The 22500-nt window shown below is 39.0% G+C and overlaps 1 protein-coding gene across 1 annotated transcript in view; it reads right to left on the bottom strand.

Moving 5' to 3' along the window:
- LOC144971373 (protocadherin-11 X-linked-like) overlaps positions 1 to 22500 on the bottom strand; it is a 260953-nt gene that overhangs the window by 155271 nt on the left and 83182 nt on the right. Inside the window, exons 2-3 of the mRNA XM_078912172.1 lie at positions 5432 to 6677; positions 2206 to 4035 (exon numbers count right to left, since the gene is read on the bottom strand). Coding sequence (XP_078768298.1) covers positions 2206 to 4035; positions 5432 to 6502 — 2901 coding nt within the window. The 5' untranslated portion in view covers positions 6503 to 6677. The remainder of the gene's footprint in view (positions 1 to 2205; positions 4036 to 5431; positions 6678 to 22500) is intronic.

The raw sequence follows: 22500 nt of genomic DNA on the forward strand, positions 1-22500 counted from the left end.
CATCTTGGCAAACACTCTCAAACCTGGGGCTTCAAGGAAGATTAACAAGTCTCAAGTTTAAGAGATTTTGCCAAGACGAGGTTCATATTAATTCATCGAATATTGAAGGATAAGTTTTCTGACCAAATTTATAAATATCTACGTGTTTTGTTTTTTTTTCAGAGAGTGGCGGTATCGTTTTTATTTACATGACTTCTGACAAAACATTAGGAATCATCAGAATATTCAGTAAGCCACTGTCTGGTCTTCAATTTGGGTTGGGGGTGGGGGGGGGGGGGGTGGGAGGAGGGATGGGAAGGAAGGATGGGAAGGGGGGGGGGGTGAATGAGGACTACTTCACATTGAGACAATACCGATGAGGAACGAAAAAAAGAAAGAGAGGAAATAATAATAAATAATAGAAGAATGAGAGAGAATATTTGACAAAGATAGAGAAGGGTCAATAAGAACGTGATGAAGACCCAGAGTTCTTCGGACCAGTTAATTTTTCGGTGAGAGAATTCTTGTATTTTTTGCTTCTTTTCGGTGCCTTGTTAGTTGTTAGAGTAAAATTACTCGTATTATTGAGAGGAGGGAGAGTAGAAAACGGCAGTTGCCGTATTGGGATTGTATGAAGATGAGAATAAAGAATAAAGAAAGAAAGAGCGAGGATGGAAATGGTTTTCTTTTAGTGTTGTGCTTGTTGTCTAAGTCTGTTTCTACACACACACACACACACACACACACACACACACACACACATATATATATATATATATATATATATATAGAGAGAGAGAGAGAGAAGATAGATAGATAGATAGATAGATAGAAGATAGAAGAAAGAGATAGAGATAGATAGATAGAGAGAGAGAGAGAGAGAGAGAGAGAGAGAGAGAGAGAGAGAGAATGTGTGAGGGTAGTTTGAGAAAAAGGTAAGAAAGATTTTAAAAAACACCTTGAAATACTACAAATTACAAGGGGAAAAAAAACAAGTATAAAAGAAAAGAAGGAATAAACGAAAGAAAGATGGAGTAGATGAATGGAAGAAATCAGCAGGATGGTGAGAAGGGGAGCGAAGGGAGGGATGAAGACCGAAGACGGGAAAGATGAAAAAATGATCGGGCTTAACAGAGAGAATCTTTACTATTATGACGATGATTTTTCTTGTAGCTTTCAGTAGTAAGCATTTGGTGTTCTCTGACCCTGCAATTCTCCGAGGTGTTTGGTGCGAGACACCAAAATCGATACGCTCAAATCAGCTTTGTACAGATTGAACATGAAAATAAAATGCTCTGATCTTGGAATGGAAATAAAAGTTATGGAACAAATTGAATATCAGGGGTAAATTCCCGTATGGGAGACGTATTTTTTATCATCTTAAAATAGTGTTAGATATAAATATGAATTATGAAGATTGAATTCTGTCGGTCTCTGGAAAATACACGTATTTAGAATTGTGGCCAGATAACTCATCCTCTTCAAAAATCGATCGAATTAGAGGGTTTCACAATAAATGAGTCTTTTTATTCGATCGATAACCGAAGGGCGGGTTTTCTGGTCAAAATTTTAGTTCCTGTTATTTCAGAAAAGGGCGGCGGCTATTGTTGTGTTAGGAACTACCGTAATTATGTTTAAGTTAAAAAGATAGAAATTTAATAAATCAACGTTTCGAACAAATAATATATGTGTATTTTAGCCGTTACTTCAGCCATGACGAAGGCTGGTGTTATGTGTGGATGAATTGGACATGAAAATATATGACGTTGATGATATTAGAGTGAATAATAAAAACAGATATGGGGAAGGGGAGGGGGAGGGGGAGGAGAGTAGGACGGGGAAGGAGATGGGAAAAACGAGAAAAAAAAGGTACAAAGATAGATAGATAGATAGATACCTAGATACCTAGATAGATAGATAGATAGATAGATAGATAGATAGATAGATAGATAGATAAATAGATAGATAGAGATATAAATAGCTAGCTAGCTAGATAGATAAATAAATAGATAGTGATAGATAAATGCAAAGAGATAGAAAATAGACAAATACATAGATTGATAGATATATAGAGATAGATAGCTGTGAAGAGAAAGAGGGAATAGGGGCGGGGGCGGGTAGGGGGCATGGAGATTTTGGAGTATTGGGAAGGGTGTTTCTCTATAAGCGGCAAAGGAAAGCGGAGCGAGGAAAGCGTGAGTCGAAACCAATAAGAAAAGGTCCTACCTTTTTGAAAGTGTAAAGCTGTGGTTGCTGTACGTGGAAAGTGTCCAGTGTCGTATGTTTCCGAGTGTAAGGATCCAGGAGATCGTTGGAATGTTTGGACGGGATGTCCCCATTGGAGGAAGGTTTGCTGAAATCTCCACCACCGCCATCGCCGTTGTTAAGGTCAAGATCACTGGAAGATTTCTTGTCCCGGATGTCACGTGTCGGAGACATGTCATCCACAGGAACGCTTTGCCAGATTTGTTTATCAAAATGACGCTCATCCCCTTGTTCCTGTACGCCGGATGTCGGGCCGTGACGGTGATGTTCGCGGTGCGGTCGCCGTATGAAGATGATAATGACGACGATAATGCACGAGATGACGATGGTAAGTCCACCGACGACTCCGGCGATGATGATGTATTTTATATCCGTTTTGCCGAACATGGACGTAGAATTCCGAGCTGTTCCGCCAGATCTGCCACCGTCCGTTCGTCCGACGCTCTTGCCGTTGACGGAATCGATGCGAACTACGAGCACGGTGTGAGCCTTGTGAACGGGTATGCCGTTGTCGTGGACGGACACGTTGAGTCGATAAACGTTTTGTCTAATGCTGCTGATGTCGCGAATCAAGACGACTTCTCCGTTTCGGTATTTGGGAATTGCAAAAGGGGCCCCGCGATTTTCATTTGGGTTGAGGAAGTAACTAAGTTTAGCGTTCCTACCCGAGTCGTCATCTGTAGCTCTGAGCACGGCGACAACGTCACCTTTCTCCGCGTCTGCCTGGACTCTGACGGTGTTGTTAGATCGCGTTGGAAAGACAAATATTGGGGTGTTGTCATTGGAATCGATCACTCTGATCGTAACGGACGCCGTGCTGCTACGGGCAGGCTTTCCATGATCCTCTATCACGACAGGGAATTTATATCGCTCCTGCGCGTCCTTGTTCAAGCGTCGATCCGTTCGGATGGATCCGTCCGGGAATATGACAAACGGTACCTCCATTCCCATTCTTTCAATCTTCCTTGTATCGATTTTAAATGCAATCTCGCCGTTCTTCCCTTCGTCTTTATCTGCACCTTCCAGTTTGCCAACCGGAGAGCTGGCTGGTAATTTCTCGGCGATGTCGAATTCCATGGAAGATGTAAAATAAGGCGATTGATCGTTTTCGTCCAGGATATTCACGATGACAGACGCGACGCCAGATTTCTGAGGTGTTCCGCCGTCAACGACCTTGACCATGAAACTAACTTGAGACAACGTCTCTCTGTCGAAGACCTCACCGGCAGTTATCTCCCCTGTCTTTTCATTAATGATGAAGGAAGACTCTGCCGCTTTCATGGAAATGGAGTATCTCAACTGTTTATTGATGCCAACGTCCCTGTCGGTGGCACGCACGAACAAAACGTGAGAACCCTGCATATTGTTCTCCGTCAGATTAGCCTTGTAGATATTTTTCGTGAAGATGGGATCATTATCGTTCACGTCCAGGAGTTTGATCAAAAACCAACCAATCACAGCCAGTTTTGGTGTTCCTCTGTCCTCACATACCAAGGTCACGTTTAGCTGGGCGTGGTCCTCTCTGTTCAACTCCCTGGCTACTTTGACCAGAAATCCCATACCCTCGAATCGGCTGACCTTGAAGAAAGGGGAAATACTCCTACAGTCGACTATCCCATTGAGCCCCTGATCACGGTCTTCCGTTCTGACGTGGGCGACGACCGTATCGACAGATGTGTTCTCCTTGATGGCCAGAACGTTACCGTCTGGGTTGGGGACGGGGTTGATGTTGATCTTGGGCGGTGTGTTCCCCACATCCAGGATGGTGAGTAAGAGTACAGCCTGGGAGGCCTGGAATGACATCAAATGTTTCATTTGAAAGCTCATCCAATAAGATATAAATCAGAGACACAATCTAATGCGACATTTATCTAACAAAATGGTACACATTTTCAATTGACAAGACATAATGTTTGTGAAAAAACGAAGAGAAAGAAGAAGAACAACAACGAACCCCCCCCCCCCCCCTCCAAAAAAAAAAAGAAAAAAGAAAAACAAAACAAAACAAAACAAGCAATAAGGAAAAGAAAGAAAAAGGAAGAAAGATGTATTTACATTATAAACAACCAACCACTGACGTAATCGATACTGGTATTCCATTCAATAATTTGACGTGCCCATATTTTAACTGGTCGAGTACTCGACCTACAAGAAAAGGGATTGATTTAATTCTGAATTGGCTAGATGTGTGGTGTGTGTGTGTGTGTGTGTGTGTGTGTGTGTGTATGTGTTGGGGGGGGGGGGGGGGGGTACTAACCCCTATGCTTTCTCGGCTACTAAAATTGGGTTGGGGAGTTTGTAAAATCTGGTGAAAATTACTTTGCAAGTCTGAACTAACTGTCCAAATAACTTTAATTTCAGACAAAAAACAGGAGAACAAATTCTCCTCTCCGGCTCCCCAGGCATAAGTGATCTAAAGAAAGGGTAGGATTATAGTCAGGTATTTCACATGGAAATGTCAACATCCTCTTCAGAAATCAAAAGGTTTTGAATGAATTCTTTCAATCAAGAATTGTTGGATAATCAAGTATAACAAATGTTCACAAATTGTATGTAAAATCGTAATGTACTGGATCCAACAAGCACGCTACTTTTTCTGGGGTTTTTTTTCATGTACGGGAAATTATTTCCGACCTACTTTGAATCGCCGTAAGAACGATTCTGCGTGAGCTAGAGCAAGATGACCTGTTCAAGGTCACAATATCCAACGGATGGATCGTGACCTTGCTATATCTTGCTTGCGATTAAAATAACAAAAGCAATAACAGTCAGTGCAACACTACAGCTTACTGTAACCCAAAACTTATTTGCAATTACTAGCCTTTATGGGTTCGCTACAGGTCAGTTGTTAGAGAACTCGCTTCACACGCGATCGACTCATGTGAAGTCGGGTTTTTTTTCTGACCCAACAAGAAGTGATATGCCCTCTTGATCTATCAGATTTAGCGGAAAGTCCTTCGTAAAATCGGACTGGTGACTTATGAAAAGTGTAGCAAGGAATATCTATTGTTTGTTTGAAACTGGGATAAACTCCTGCTCCGTGAGACGAACGGTTTTAAATGACTACAATTCACGCGCGACAAGCTTTGTCATTTTTTAAAGCTTAACTATCTTTTCATTCGTATTGATATTTCTATTCTGGCAGATCTCACTTCTATCTATAAATAAACTAACAGCGTTGACGTACCTGAGGAGGATTTCCTCTATCACTTGCTTCCACAACGGTCTCAAACCGTTTACCTGCGTCATACTGCAACGGTTTCTTGACTTTAATCTCACCGCTGTTGGAATCGATGTAGAAGAGCTTATCAATGTCGTTTCCCCTGGCCTGACTGAATCTGTAGGTGATGGCAGCGTTCATGCCCCGATCGGCATCAGAGGCGGATACTCTCCCGACCACCGAATTCACCTTAGCCTGTTCGTGGACTTCGATATTGTAGATATTTTCTGTGAAGATCGGAGGATTGTCGTTATCGTCTGTGACGTTGATGTGCACGGTGACATTCCCAGATTTTTGCGGGGTTCCGTTGTCCTTGGCGATTATGTACAGGACGTAATGGTCCTTCAGTTCGCGGTTCAAATTTTTGAGCACGATGATTTTTAAGTCCCAAGTGCCGTCCAGTTTTTGCTCGGCTTTCAACCGGAACACGTCTCTGAACTCCGTTTTCATCTCGTACTTGTAGACAGAGTTATCCGCCTCTTTGTCCTTGTCTGTGGCTCCCACGATCGTGAGTTCTTTGTTCACGTTGACGGATTCTGGAACGAACAGAGTTATCTCCTCGTTAGGAAATCGTGGAGAGTTATCGTTGATGTCTTCTATGACGATACGAACTGACACGATCTCGAAGAACTTGGACACGGATGATGTCACCGTGACATCGAACTCAACATTGCAGTCGGATGTGAACTGGCAAACGACCTCCCTGTCGATCATGGCTGTTGTGTAGACCATCCCGATGTCGCTGTTGATGCTGAATAGAGACGCTGTCTGACGTAAATTGCTGGGGTTGAGAAATTTGAAAATAAGTTTATTCAACTCGTGAGCCGGGACTTTTCTGGCTATCCTGGCCGCGTCTCTGATGCTTCCGACTTCCGTTCCTGAAGGACGCTGCTCGGCAATGTGGAATTCTACCTGACCATACTGCTGACCTTGACATTGGTGTATGGTACATATTGCTATGATGAAGGCAGACGTCAAATACTGAAGTAAGCGGATGTTTGGAGAAATTAAAAATGGAATGTAATATAGATGAGCCATTTCCAGAAATGCAATCTTGGATGGGAAGGAGTCGCTGATATCGTGTGTGGAACTTAAATGACAATCATGATTCTGGTTTTTGATGGAGAAGAAATGTGATAGTTTGGTAGTGGCACAGAATAGCAGTGGAGCATGGCGATGTCGTTCTTTTTCATTGCCTTTGGTAGTTTTGAACCTGGAAAGATTGAGCAAAAATATAATGACGATAATTAGTGTGAAATACAAAACAGAGCACAGTAAAACGGTTTTTGAAATATCACAGGAAGGAAGAACATGTTTGGTTGGTTCGTTGTACAGGATGTATTGTGCAATGTCAAAGGAAAATAATAATGGCGATTGAGGAACTGAAGGACTAATAGTAAACACTAAGACTTATACAACTCTGAGAGAGAGAGAGAGAGAGAGAGAGAGAGAAAGAGAGAGAGAGAGAGAGAGAGAGAGAGAGAGAGAGAGAGAGAGAGTTTAGTGGAGAAGTTCATTAAAATATTTTGTTTCTAAAAATAACAACATGAAAGTTCAGAACATTCAATTCTATTCTGGATTGAATTCTCTGAATACACAAAACTAAAATTGAAAAGTTTGACAATGGAGACAATAAACAATATCTGCTATTTCTTCTGGAGTCTCCCTGAAAGTTGTTTTGAATATTCCTGGCCGTGTGTCCCTTGGAGAGACACCTACAAATGGATCATGGGAATCATCTTCAGACGTCTAGTTGTTTGTTTATTTGTTAAGCCTGTAGACAAATCAGTGAAATGAACAATAGGCCATTGTTTGACGTCACACAAGATCTGGATCTCAGCCCAATGACTCAATTCGACCGATCACTGAAAAAACACGTTTTGTAAAATGTTGGCCATAAAAAATGGGCCTTCAAATATCGATCGATTAAAGTCACCTTCATATTGATCTCGAACCTGGGACTCTGGAAGGCCCATGTTAGAGAATGTTTTTTTCCGTCATACTAGATACAGCGTAATTAAACTCGGCTGATATTTTAAGGATGAGGTTTCTGGCCAAAATTTTAAAAACGTGTGTTGTTTTTGGCTTTTTTTTTCAGAATGCAGCACTATTGCAAAAAATAACATGTTGTTTTTGTTTGGTTTGGTTCACGTCTAATGCTATGGACATTGATCTTTGTTGATGGTAATGGAATAAGAAAGGGGGGACAATCAGGATGCATTTCCACGATGTTTGTGAGATAAATGACGTCTGTAGGATTTTAAAAAATTGAATTGCAGACACGCTTCAGGTTTGGGACCAATTGGATGTTTGTATCAATCAGTTATTTATCTGTATAGACAATGATATCGTTTAGTTTGTGTCTGGGTATTTGGTTTCTCTATAAACTACTTCAATTAAAATCGTTAAGAAATTCTAAGTCAGTTCCATCGCGGAGCAAGATATACCGCCAAAATATGTGATAGTATAGGCTAAGTTGATTCTAAGCCCCAACGTTGTTATAAAGCATATCAACATTCATCCACCACACAGACAGAAGGAATGGAGAGAAAAATAAAGTGAGTGGATGTGACTCATATATAAGGGAACAACACAAAACAAACAACGTTTTGGCCCCTGGCCTTCGTCAGGAGACAAAAAACACAAACACAAATATGTAAATTTACAAAATATCACATTTTGTCAAATGTGGAAACAGTGTGAATGTAAGGGGAGGGCGTCGAGTGTGGATGCAAGAAGAGGCGCAAGAAAAGGAAGGCGGGGAAATGGGGGGGGGGGGGGGAGAGAGAGAAGAGAGAGAGAGAGAGAGAGAGAGAGAGAGAAGAGAGAAGAGGAAGAGAGAGAGAGAGAGAGAAGAGAGAGAGAGAGAGAAGAGAGAGAGGGGGAGAGGGGGGGATGGAGAGGATATGTATGTGACAGAAGGAAATCAGCCACACAGACAGAAGGAAATCAGCCACACAGACAGAAATAAATCGGTCACACAGACAGAAATAAATCGGCCACACAGACAGACAAAAAGAAATCGGCCACATAGACAGAAAGAAATCGGCCACACAGACAGAAAGAAATCGGTCACACAGATAGACAGAAAGAAATCGGCCACACAGACAGACAAAAAGAAATCGGCCACATAGACAGAAAGAAATCGGCCACACAGACAGACAGAAAAAAATCGGTCACACAGATAGACAGAAAGAAATCGGCCACACAGACAGAAAGAAATCGGCCACACAGACAGACAGAAAGAAATCGGCCACACAGACATCCCCATTGAAGTGAATCCAATCATTCATGTGGTCGTCAGTGATTTGGCTCATCCAAGGAGTGGCTCTTGTCAACTTAAAAGAGTCCTCGTAATCGCCGTCCAGGGCAGCCATTAATTTACCACCAAATTTATTTTGGCCATCGAGGAATTTCCTTCCCGCTGTCAAATATAACTTTCTCGAATCTTCCTTCATCTCTTAGTCCACTAACCTCGACAGTCTTTACAAATCCAATTCAATTTCTGTTCCGAGTACCCCTCATCTTATGCCCTTGGTTTGGATTGCTTTTTGGTTTGTGTGTGTTTTTTAAAAGTTATATTTTGTTGGTATTTGTGTGTGTGTGTGTGTTTTGTTTTGCGTTAGTTTATTCCATGCCTGTCTGTCTGTCCGTCCTTCTCTCACCCTGTCTGCATCTTTGCCATGGTAGTCCGGCCCTTACCGTTAACTTAATTTGTCCCTTTGGGAAACGCCAAAGCAAATCTCTCTCCCCCTCTCTCTCTCTCTCTCTCTCTATTATATATTTATATATATATATATATAATATATATATATATATATATATATCTCACAAACACACACACAAACAGACACTGTGTGTATCTGTGAAACTGTCTGACCGTGTTCACCAACTCTCTTCCTCGGCCCCCCCTCTCTCTCTCTCTCTCTCTCTCTCTCTCTCTTTCTCTCTCTCTATCCCGTCTGTCTATATATGTCCATAATAATTTGTGTTCCAACTGAAATCCTAAATAAAAACCATTGATGATTTGCATCCAAAAACCCTTTCTCAACACTTCTATTCAATACCTTACCCCCTTTCTTTTCATCCCCCCCCCCCCCCCCCCCGGCCAATCAAACCCCTCTCACTGATCCCTCAGTTTCCACAACTCTCTCTCTCTCTCTCTCTCTCTCTCTCTCTCTCTCTCTCTCCTCTTTGTTCCTCTTTCACTCCGTCTCTCCCTTACTCTTTCCTTTTCCGTCCATCTCACCCTTCCTCAATACAATACCAGAAAGTTTTACGTCCTCCATAAATACAATTCCTCAATGACTCTCAACTGTCTCTCGTTCCCTATCAAGTCAATCTCGAAAAGGTGTATGTCTGTGTGTATGTGTGTGTGTATGTGTGTGTCAGAGAGAGAGAGATAGATATATAGATAGATAGATAGATAGAGAGAGAGAGAGAGAGAGAGAGAGAGAGAGAGAGAGAGAGAGAGAGAGAGAGAGCATCACAATTATTTCCTCCCCACATAGTCTTTCTTTGTCCTTGAAAGTCGTCATTAACCACGGTCTATGGTAAAATCTTGTATTTAATGATTTGGCCAGAAAACTGGTCCTTCAAATATCGATCGATTTAAATGACTCTCATCTTGGCAAAAATCTCAGACCTGGGACTTCGCGAAGACTTCCTTAAATCCCGAGTTTGAGAGTTTTTGCCAAATTGAGGGTCATTTAAATCGATGAATATTTGAAGGACGAGTTTTCTGGCCAAATTTGTTAATACGTCTTTTCCCAGAGTCCGTCATTTTACTGGCAAATGTTTCCTACTGGGTTTGATATTCTTGTCATATGGTTGTCAGGGAAAATTGGTTTTAAAAAGACGAAACTCAAACTAAAAAGCGAAATATTCATTGTTTTACTTATTTCTACAGAATCTTACGACCTCACAATATCCATCCCCTTTCTCTCTGCATTTCCATCCGTAACCCCCCGCCTTCTCTCTCTCTCTCTCTCTCTCTCTCTCTCTCTCTCTCTCTCTCTATCTCTCTCTCTCTCTCTCCATCTCTTCCAGTTTCTCTTTATCTCTCTATCTACGCATTTCTCTTTCTACCCCCCCCCCCTTCTCTCTCTCTATCTCTTTATCTCTATCTCTGTCTCACTCCTTCACTCTCTCCATTTATCCATTATTTATCCATCTCCCACAATTCCTTTACACCTCCCCTCCCGTCTCCTACTCGCCCACCATAATACAAGAATATATGACAATCTGATTGATTTTCAAAGACCTCTGGCGACCCCCAAACCTCCTCTCCAGACCTCTCAATCTATCGTCTCGTCTCCGCCCGTCTTACCATCACAGACCTGATAGAAATGAGATGACGGCCACCACCCCCCCCCCCCCCCCCCAACCATTCACCAACACCACTACTATCTCTAGCAACACAAGCAACATCAAACCAGTAGCACCATCATTATTATCACCGCAACCATCGTTACACAAACATCAACATTTTAAAAAACAACATTAATAATAACAACGTCTTCTACAACAACAATAACAGCGTCAAACAACAACAACAGCAACAACTACTATTATTACTGATACTACTACCACTACTACTACTACTACTACTACTACTACTACTACTACTACTACTACTACTACTACTACTACCACCACTACTACTACTACTACCACTACTGCTACTACTACTACCACCACCACCACTACTACTACTACTACTACTACTACTACTACTACTACTACTACTACTACTACTACTACTACTACGACTACTACTACTACTACTACACTACTACTACTACTACTACTACTACTACTACGATACTACTACTACTACTACTACTACTACTACTACTACTAATAATAATAATAATAATAATAATAATAATAATAATAATAATAATAATAATAATAATAATAATAATAATACTAACTAGCTCCTACAACCATCACAACAATAATACCAACCATAAGTACAACCACTTCAACTACTATTACTATAATTACTAACCCCAACAAAAACACTAAATCGATCATACTTCACAGAGCATGTCTTTGATCTTCTATTTACGAGCCTCGGCCTATTATGAGATGTACGAGTATAAAACCAACCCTACGCGATAATTCCATGCTTATAACTTATTCACAATTTTGGTTTTATGCCACCAAACACTGCATACCCTATCAGTATAGTAGTTTCCAGACGAGTGCTCGACCCTTAATTCCCCTTTCGTTTAAGTGCCTGCTTTTCTCATTAAACGGACTTTATTCTATTTAATTCATCACTCTAAGTGTCCGTTCTTTTGATCTCACTTTGTTTACGTCATGTTTGTTTTGTTACCATTCCCGTCCATGTGGTCTGATCGGGAGGTCCAGGGTTCGAATCCCGCTCTGAATGGCGCATTATTGAGTCATTGGAAGAGGTTCTTTACTCACATTCCCTCACATACTCAGATGCAAAATGAGAACCTGGCCGCTAACAACGTTGTCTCTTTCCAATTTTTATTTTTTTTGGGTAAATATCGCCTCATGTTCGAGTCATGCGTCCCGTACTACATGTTAAAAATGCTGTTTCTAGGGACCCCTTGTAAAGCGCTTTGAGCTGTATAAATACTTATGTATTTTCTATGTCATAAAAACTATATTTCCCAATTTTTCCAGCGCCTTATTGTACTCGCTAGTCAGTCAAACCACGAAAATATGTCAAGAAACAACGTGAGACATTGCGTTGATTGCCTGGGCATTGACTTTCTTTGACTCGTGTATAGGATGCTTGTGTAGATACCATAATAGGATGGTTTGGGATTTGTTAAGTAATTGTGTCAGTGCATGACATAATATCCAGTCTGAAGAAAAAAATTTTGGATTTGCAAATTTTTGCATTTTCTGAAAGAATATGCTTTAGAGCATTTTAATCTTTATTTGAAGTAAATCGGGTGATTTTTTATGAAGTTATGGTTAGATGCCTAAGAAAGATATCCAGAAGCTTTTGTCAAATTTCATACTTTTCCAAATGACTAGCCGTAACAATTATTTAGAAGTGAAATTAAGCTTTGATATTTCTCGAAGATGTACAAAAACGGTTGATTAAATCATTTCTGACAAGAGCTGATATTTGATAAAAATTGACCTTCTAACTAAACTAGGCAATATCTCAGTACAAACCTTTTCACCATCTGACTGATTATGTCATTCACTGTAACAATTATGTAGTATTATTCCACCCCTCTCATTTGAAAACCCTCTCAATTCTTAGTAAATATGTAACCGTTGAATAATGCTTTGAACGCGTTGAATAACAATTGATTGGTTGGGGGGGGGGGGAGGGGGTCAGAAAAAATATCGACTGCAGCCAGGATCAATCAGGGTCCCCTTTGTGTGTGAAGCGAGTGCTCTACCAACTGAGCTATCGGGACCCCCAAAATAATAATATGTGTTAAATTCTGAGTAGAGAACTAGCCTGGACTAGAAGACATGTAGTGTATCAATGCCAAGACTGTGATGATGATGATGATGATGATGATGATGATGATGATGAGGATGATGATGATGTTTGTCAGCTGATGCATGAAACGTATTGGGCCAGGCAGGGCTAGGGTACCACTCACCATTTACACGCGTGAGTGAACAGACTGGAAAAATGTGGTACTCACGCCTGGGTGGTAAGATGGAATAGTAGACGTGGTGGTGGTGGTGTTGGTGGTGGTGGAGGTGGTGGTGGTGGTTGTGGTGGTGGTGGTGGTGGTAGTGGTAGTGGTGATGGCGGTGGTGGTAGTGGTGGTGGTGGTGGTTGTGTTGGTGATGGTGGTGGTGGTGGTGGAGGTGGTGGTAGTGGTGGTGGTGGTGGTTGTGGTTGTGGTGATAGTAGTGGTGCTGGTAGTAGTAGTAGTGGTGGTGGTTGTGGTGGTGGTGGTAGTGGTGGTGCTGGTAGTAGTAGTGGTGGTGGTGCTGGTGGCGGTGGCGGTAGTGATGGTAGTGATAGTTGTGGTTGTTGAAGTGTGATGGGGAAGTTACACTTGAAAAAGACAATTGAATTCTTGGGGAAGTGGTTGATAATTTGTAAAGAATGACGGACAAAAATATCAATAGTTTAATACAACTATAGACAAATAGATAGATAGATGTATTATTGATAGATGGATATAGGGAGATAGATAGAGGGATAGATAGACGGATAGATAAATAGATATATAGATATATAGATAGATAAATAGAAAGGTAGGTAGATAGATAGATAGATAGATAGATAGAGAGATAGAGAGATAGATAAATAGATAAATAGATAGATAGATAGACAGATAGATAAATAGATAAATAGATAGATAGATAGACAGATAGATAAATAGATAGATAGATAGATAGATAGATAGATAGATAGACAGATAAATGAATGAATTAATGAATGGATTGATGCATTTGTATATTATAGATATGGAGAGAGAGAGAGAGAGAGAGAGAGAGAGAGAGAGAGAGAGAGAGAGAGAGAGAGAGAGAGAGATGAATGGACAAATTGATGGATGACAGACAGATAGAAAGATGGGACGAATAAATAGAAAGTTTAAGAACGTAGCAAGGTAGAAGTGCAGAGGTAGATGTTGCTAACGATAGAAAAGTGAAAGTAGACGCGGGGAGGAATAAAAACAATCTTACATGAAACGAACTACTTTATGACTGTGAGAAAAAGATAATGATAAAACTGTCAAGTCTATCTACTTGCAAAAATATGATGAAATCTAGGAGATTTAATTACTGGTTGAAGTCAAAAGACTGTTTTATTACGTGTAATCCGTACAATGCATCAACATTAGATCTAGTCTTTATGTTGTTCTTGTTGATCTAATGTGTTCATTCACGCAACAACACAACTTCTATACATACTATCGAAAAACGTGCGCAAACACTGTATCTAGCTCTAATAGATAAAGATCTGAATAAATGTGTATGACAGGTGTCAGACAAAGCAAGAAAGAAGGATGCAAGAAAGAAAAATAAACATCCCAAAAATCAATCTTCCTCAACTGGGGATCGAACCTCAGACCGTCTGATTACCAGTAGCACGTCAGACCGGTAATCTATCTTTACTGGGGATCGAACCTCAGACCTTCTGATTAAAGGTCTGACGTGCTACTGGTAATCAGAAGGTCTGAGGTTCGATCCCCAGTAAAGATAGACTGATTTGTTGGAGTTATTTTTCTTGCTTTGTGTGACACCTGTCATACACACTAATAGTAATAATAATAACAATTATAATAACAAAAATAATAATAATCTAATAATAATAATAATAATAATATAATAATAATAATAATAATAATAATAATAATAATATAACAACAACAATAATAATAATAATAATAATAATAAACAACAACAACAACAATAATAATAATAATGATAATAATAATAATAATAATAATAATAATAATAATAATAATAATAATAATAATAATAATAATAATAATAATAATAATAATAATAATAGAATAATAAATAATAATAATAATAATAATAATAATAATAATAATAATAATAATAATAATAATAATAATAATAATATATCTTCTAGGGGCCATTATGTTCAATTGTGGTACGTGGGCTCCCGCAAAACCGAGTTTGGACACCCTGAAATCCCTTCATCGCAGACACTTGAGACGAGTTATTGGGGGTACATTGGCCAGACGAAAGAGGATGTATGTGATAGATGCAACTTGTCGGTAAGCGAATAAAGCAGCAAAGATGGAAACTGTTCGCACATGTGTGTGCTCCAACGAGCTGAAAATATTCCACCACAAGCCACGATAGATGATTATTTCAAACAATGAGTCAGATACAAAAGGCGCACATCATCAACTTCACTTCCAACAATATTGAATCAAGATCTCAAAATATATCAAATGTATTTAGAAACAACTGAAGAACTGATTTCAACAACACAAGGAAACACCCAAATTCTCGCTCTCTGATTGGATTGTGACCACATGACATAATTAAGAACATAGTGATTGGTTGTTGAAGATAGAGGAGAATTTTTACTTTTCATTGATATGTTTTTGCCTCTACTTAGTTATAAAGACTATTTGATATTCTTTCATGAAATCAGTCCACTGAAACTAAAAATGGGCAGGATTGAACCATACTATGGGTCACAAAATACGTTATTTTGGGTAGAAAAAAAACTGAAGATGAAGTTCTCATGCATTTCTTTTATGCAGACAAATGGTCACATGACAACATCCCACAAAAATCTAATTTTAGCAAACTGGGTCAAAATTCATAATTTTTAGTGTCGCTGCCCCCCTCCCCCTCCCCCCCCCCCCCCCCCCCCTTAATACAAATTACTAACCGGAAACTAAGGACAGACTGACACACTCCAAGTAAAACACACATCATTGTTCACGGCAAGCGTCCATAGACAGCACAGCCATATTCATTCATTCATTCAATGCGCATTATTATCGCCGTCAAAAACAACAACAACTGCATTTTCATTTCTATTGCAGATTTCATTGAACATCAAAGATACACAATACAGATTTAATACTACGATAATTGTCTTGGCGGTTTTGAAGGGACAAAAAAAACACACGTCAATATGGCCTCCGTTTCCCTTTTGTGGTCTTTCTAAATCTTTATTTCAAATTCGTTCAATTGTTTTCATTTGCCTCATAGACCAGTTATTATACACAAAGAAGGTTTGATTATATTTCATTACAATGCATTGTGTAGCCATCTCTTGTTTAATGCAAAGTGATTTAAAAACCATTTTTCACTCTCTCTCTCTCTCTCTCTCTCTCTCTCTCTCTCTCTCTCTCTCTCTCTCCCTCTCACTCATTTCCCTCTCATTCCTTCCTATCTTCGATAAACATAAATATCAGTTGAGTACCAGCAGAAACCTCTGAAAACAATTGCAATAAAACGAATTCCCATTTCACCGATGAGAACCCGTTTAGTCGTCACTATTAATTTGTTCCTTATTGTTCTGTAGAGATAAAAATAAAACTGAACAAACACCACGTGACAATCATGATTAACGTACTTAAAATAACTAATTATGATTGGTGGTTTGTGAGAACACTCGGTATAAAAGAACGGATCCAATTACAAGACGTAGAATCAAGACAACGTTTTTCATTGTGTTAGGCCAAGATTGGGATGATGTGACCAAAGCTATTTAAACTGCCATATTCTGGATATAAAATGTGTATTTAAATATTTGGCCACAAAACTCGTCATTCAAATATCTATCGATTTGAATTCCTTCATCTTGGCAAAAACTCTCAAACCTGGGTAATACCAGGTAATACCTGGGTAATACCAGGTTTGAGAGTTTTTACCAAGATGAGGATTCATTTAAATCGAAGGACGAGTTTTCTGGCCAAATTTATAAATACGTGTTTTTCTAGAGTACGGCAGTTAACTGGTTAAATAATGAGATGACGTTGAATACAGAGGGAAATAGAATGCCACACCCACCACTGTCACTAATTGGCTGGTTTCTGTTGTCCTTTGTTGTCGATTCTCATTGTGTCCAAACTAATATCCATGGAAACCAGAAATAAACAGTAGATTTTGTTTAACAACTATACACGTTTTTTCCTTTTTTTTTTTTTTTTTGCTTGATTATCATTCGAATGCATTTACTGTATTCATTATCTCTCACTCTCCATCTCTCTCTCTCTCTCTCTCTCTCTCTCTCTCTCCCTTTCTCTATCTCTGTCTCTCAATGTTACCCTATGTCTTTCTCTCTCGTTCCACACTCACAGTGTATCTGCCTTTTTTATCTCTAACTTCATCTTTTTGTCTCCATTTTCCTTTAGCTTAAATCCTGCTCAATTCCCGCTAGATAGACAGAGAGAGAGAGAGAGAGAGAGAGAGAGAGAGAGAGAGAGAGAGAGAGAGAGATAGAGAGAGATTCTTTAAAAAGAATCAACAATTTCACGTTATTGAAAAAGCCTTTTTACTCAGAGACTACGAAATCAGAATCGATTTGTGGGTAGAATTGTAGATTTATTTCTTACACTCTTGGAATTTGAACTTTGTTCCCAACGCGTACTCGTAAGCTAATGTAACGGTTGTCAACATGTCCGAAATAAAAAGAAACCAAGACTGTAGGAATCGTATATGCCTCCTTTCCAAGATGTCACAATGACGTAACCCATGTCCAATAGTTCAGACGATCCATTCTATTTTTATCATCTATGTGGCTATGTGGTCTTGTGGTGTGACACTCGCTTCCGGATCGGAAGGTCCTGGGTTCGAGCCTCGCTCGGCGAATAATTGAATCCTTGGAAAAGGCTCTTTACTCACTTTCTCTCGCCGTACTCAGGTGTAAAATGAGTAACTGGCCGTTAACAGCGTTGTCTCTGTCACAAAAATAATTGTAATATCGCCTAACAGGCGTCATGTCTCGGTCTACATGTTACATGCTGCTGTTGGTCAGGGACCCTTTGCAAAGGCTTTGAGCACGTTTAGTGGATATTGCGCTATGCAAAAGCTCTCTCTCTCTCTCTCTCTCTCTCTCTCTCTCTCTCTCTCTCTTCTTTATATATATATATTATATATATATATATATATATATATATATATATATATATATATAAAGCCATCCCCATATAAATCCTTTTGAGACGATGGATCACACATGCATGGAAGGTAAATAATTGGATTATTAGCCTTTCTACCAAGTTCATATTTCTATGGCAACAGCTTGTCTTTTACTATTTTGAAGAGTGGTTTTCCAAAACTCCCTAACTCCGTTTTTCCCATTTTGAGATATTGAGGATTATTTCCCCTAAAATTTCTCATTCGGTCTATTATTTTATCATATTTAAACTTAAACTTCACATAAATCTAGGGAAATTCTTGTGCCATTTGATGCTTAAAATGTTTACTTTTCAATTGATCTCATGGATGGAAAATCTCAAAAAGTAGAACAATCGACTTAACTCACTCAATCCTAGAAATTTTTGCTATTTTTCAAAATAGAAAACAAAAATGTATTAAAAATGAGCGTGTGCATGGATAGTTTTATTAAACTACCAATAACATGTTAAAATTAAGAACATTAGCTTTGATGCTACGCCTTTAATTTGTCTCAGAACAATGTAATAAATAAGCATGGAGTAACAGTAACCCCGGGTATACTACGGATATAGTCGGTGTTAGGGTTGAGTGAGTTAACGAGTTGTGGAAAACCAGCCTTCAATTGGAAATCTGCTTCCTTCTGAAGAGCGTTTGAATATTTTCTCAGAATCATCTACCAGTCAACATGTGCCTAGTCTGCCTGCCATAGAAACTAAGACGAACGATAAAGAGATTGTTATGGTTTTTCAACAATCATATTAAACCGCTGGTTGAAAAAGCATTTGTATCAAATGAACGTTTCAAAGACAGCCAAAAATTTCGTCTCCGAAAATTCACGTGGTTAAGATTTGGACCAGAAATTTTTTTCTTCAGCTCTTGATCGATTAGAATGAGTCTCATTTTGCTATAAAAACCTCTCAAACCTGGGACGTCGGTTAAGTTCCAGGATTGAGAGGTCTTGGGAAAATTCGGGTCATTTTAATCGATGGATATTTGACGAATGACTTTGCTGGCCAGAATTTTAAATACGTGTTTCTCCGGAGTACGCCCGATTTGAGATGATGCTTGACTTTGTACCAGTGTATCAGCTGGCTGGCGAGTCGCCCTTTGGTCATGAAGAAACCCCCACAACAAAAAGGCTTTTGGCGTCTGTGTATTATAACATGACAAACGCTTTTGACGGCTGGATTAAACGGCTTTCACGATAAAAGCCAAATCCAACCTAAAAGAATGAACAAAATGGAATTCATGAACAATGAACTTGGACTTAAGTCCAAGTGAACTTTTTCGAGTTTATTTTAAAAATAGTCCTTGAGAGTCACAATGGCCAATTGGGCCAGATCTAGGTGCACGTGTTTGCAGGTCTGATAACGAACGCAAATAAGGGGTGATTAACATTGATGTCATGGACGATATTTTACTTTGGTTTGAGAGCATTTCCATTACATCAATGAGACCATAAGAATTTGGGTTATCAGACCTGCAGATAAGTAAACGTTGAAACAGATTGATCCCTTGTGTCTATAGGGCCGAAAGGTGAGGACCCCATTTCTAGGATAGGGCGCAAGTTTATAAATGCGAGCTTAAAAATAATATGGCAATTTCCACTTAAAGGGCTCAAACCGCTTTACGGGAGGTCCCTAGCAAACAGCAATAAACATATCGAACAGGGCGAGACATGAAGCCTGTTGATTTGCGATATTATTATATTACTACTATTTTTTTCAGACAGAGACAACTCTGCGAGCGGCCAGGTACTAAATTTTACACCTTCTGTATGAGGCTTAAGCTTTACTCCCCTGTCTGAGCAGGCTGAGCTTTTGGCATCATTATTTTCTTCTCATATTTTTTCTCCTTACTTAATATAGAACCGTGTTTTATACACACCTTTTCAAGCCTTCCTCATCAAAGCGAAACTTCAAAGCGATGTTCATAATATGACACTGTTCGTTGAAAAGCGAAAATCCTTTGAAGGTACCTTTGACTTTATGTCAGCTGCTTGGCGTTTTAAGTGCTCATGATGGCCGTGTTTTTATTTTGTAAAAGATTTATTCACGGATATTTTTATCGTAAAATCCTTTTCAATCCTGATATTAAAAGACGTTTTGTCCATTGACAGCTGCTCTGCTGTGCTCTGGAAAACACATATTTAGAAAATTGGCCAGAAAACTCGTCCTTCAAATATCGATCGATTTAAAGGACCCTCGTCTTAGCAAAAAACTTTCAAACCTGGGACCTGGCGAAGTCCCAGGTTTGAAAGTCTTTGCCAAGACGTGGGTCCTTTAAATCGATCGATATTTGAAGGACGAGTTTTCTGGCCAAATTTCTAAATATGTGTTTTTCAAGAGTACGACAGAGCCCTGATGGTGGCTGAGTGAATTGTTATAGAAAACATTGAGAAATGGTTGGTCTGTGATAATGTAGTTGATTTATAAGTCTATGATAAGTGATGGATAGGTAGGTAGATATTAGAAAAGCAATAACTTTTGTTTTTATGATGATGATGATGATGATGATGATGATGATGATGATGATGATGATGATGATGATGATGATGATGATGATGATGATGATAGTGATGAGCAGGAGGAGGAGAATAACGATAATGACAATAGAGAAAGGTCTTGTGATTTATGACAGTCTTACAGTCTTTAGTTTAGAATCAATCATCCCCCCCCCCCCTCCCCTAAAACTCAAAATAAACTTTAACGGTCATTAAATTTTAAGTTGGATTTTAACACCCTCTCTCTCTCTCTTTCTCTCTCTCTCTCTCTCTCTCTCTCTCTCTCTCTCACTCTCTCTCTTTCTCTCTTCCTCTCTCTCTCCCTCTCTCTCGCCTCTCTCTCTCTCTCTCCCATCTCTCTCTCTCTCCATCTATCTATGATTGAGGGGAGTAAGCTGGAACCACGTAGAATGCTCGACACCGACCTCCCTGATGATTCCAGGTATTCTGGACGAAACAACGTTGTTGGAGAATGAATGTGTAAGAAAAAAACTAGCTGATAAGTTTTTAAAATAATCTAACTATCTATTTATATATCTCTCCAAATATATGAAGACCAAAGGGGAAAAACGATCAAAGTCACATTTTTCATCAAAATAAAAGTTTGGAAACCCATTTGAAAACGTCACATGATAATATGAATTGAACTGTCAGGTGCACATAAAAAACAAACTCTTGGTTGATTTTAATACCAAATTATTGTGACATTAGAACAGTAAGGGTGTTTCGGACTTTGATCGATTTTCCCCTGTGGCCTTCATATGAGAGCCTTAGAAGAAACAGGCTGCAAGGTGGCTTTCTGAGAGGGGTAGAATAATATATGATAGATCATTGTATTGAAATCTCTTTGACAACAACCTCCAGTGTCACAAACATGAATTGAGTCCTTGACCTTCCATTCAAAATCGACTATGACTGACTAATCACTATGTCATCAACCTGGCCACACTTTTCCGTTACCTCGTCAAGGTTCTATATCCCAATATAGGCATTTTATTATACCTAACATAATTTCCCTGATCAAAACCAAATTATCATTAGAATAATAATAATATATTTTATAGAATATGATAGCCTATATCGAGTCTAATATCAATAATAACCATGACGTCATATGGTAAAAGGGCGTAAGCGCCAAAGTAAACAAAATTGAGCTATTTATATATTATGGGAATTCCCGTTTCACGGCGCACAATACTATCTGGGACATGTGCAATATAACTCTATCCGAAATACAAAATTAGGAAAATGAAATAGAAAACAAATCTTTAAAATTTTGAACACATTTCCAACCATAGCTTAGAATTAACACCCATAGTACTTATGCCCGTTTGACATAAGTCGGCAGAATCATGTCAGAACCTCATTGCGTCAATGAAGTAAATTTGAAAATCCTTGAACAATAGTTGACGAATCTTAGGAGACGGGATAAGAAGGGGATTTATGTCACACGGTGAACCAGACAATACGATCCAATGGAATCCCTCATTGAAAAGGAAGACAATCATATATTTGCAATCCATCTATTTAATCCCCTTGCCTATTCAGTACCGATATTAGCCCAATACCAGTATCGCTCCATCGATACTTTGTTTATTCAATGCTAGAATCGTATTATCTATATGGTGCTTATTCAAGACAAGTATCCTGCTTTTTGTACGTTCAATTCAATTATTTCATTATGTTTCATTGAAATATTAGATATTTTTCTTTTTAATTTTAGTTTCTTTGTGTATGTCTTTCAGATTTGTAAATTGATCCTTTCTATTATTGACATCATGGAGCATGAAAAGACTGGAGAACCAATGGATTGCACGATGATGTCCTATGAATTCACAATGAAGTGTGTGATGGAAATGTATATCAAATATCTGTATGCCTGACCGTGGAAAGAAAACGATCTATATAATATAATATAATAATAATAATAATAATAATATATAATAAC

Source organism: Berghia stephanieae, chromosome 4 (genome assembly GCF_034508935.2).
Source record: "Berghia stephanieae isolate SIO BIC M18660-M18661 chromosome 4, UCSD_Bste_1.3, whole genome shotgun sequence".
Lineage (NCBI taxonomy): Eukaryota > Metazoa > Mollusca > Gastropoda > Nudibranchia > Aeolidiidae > Berghia > Berghia stephanieae.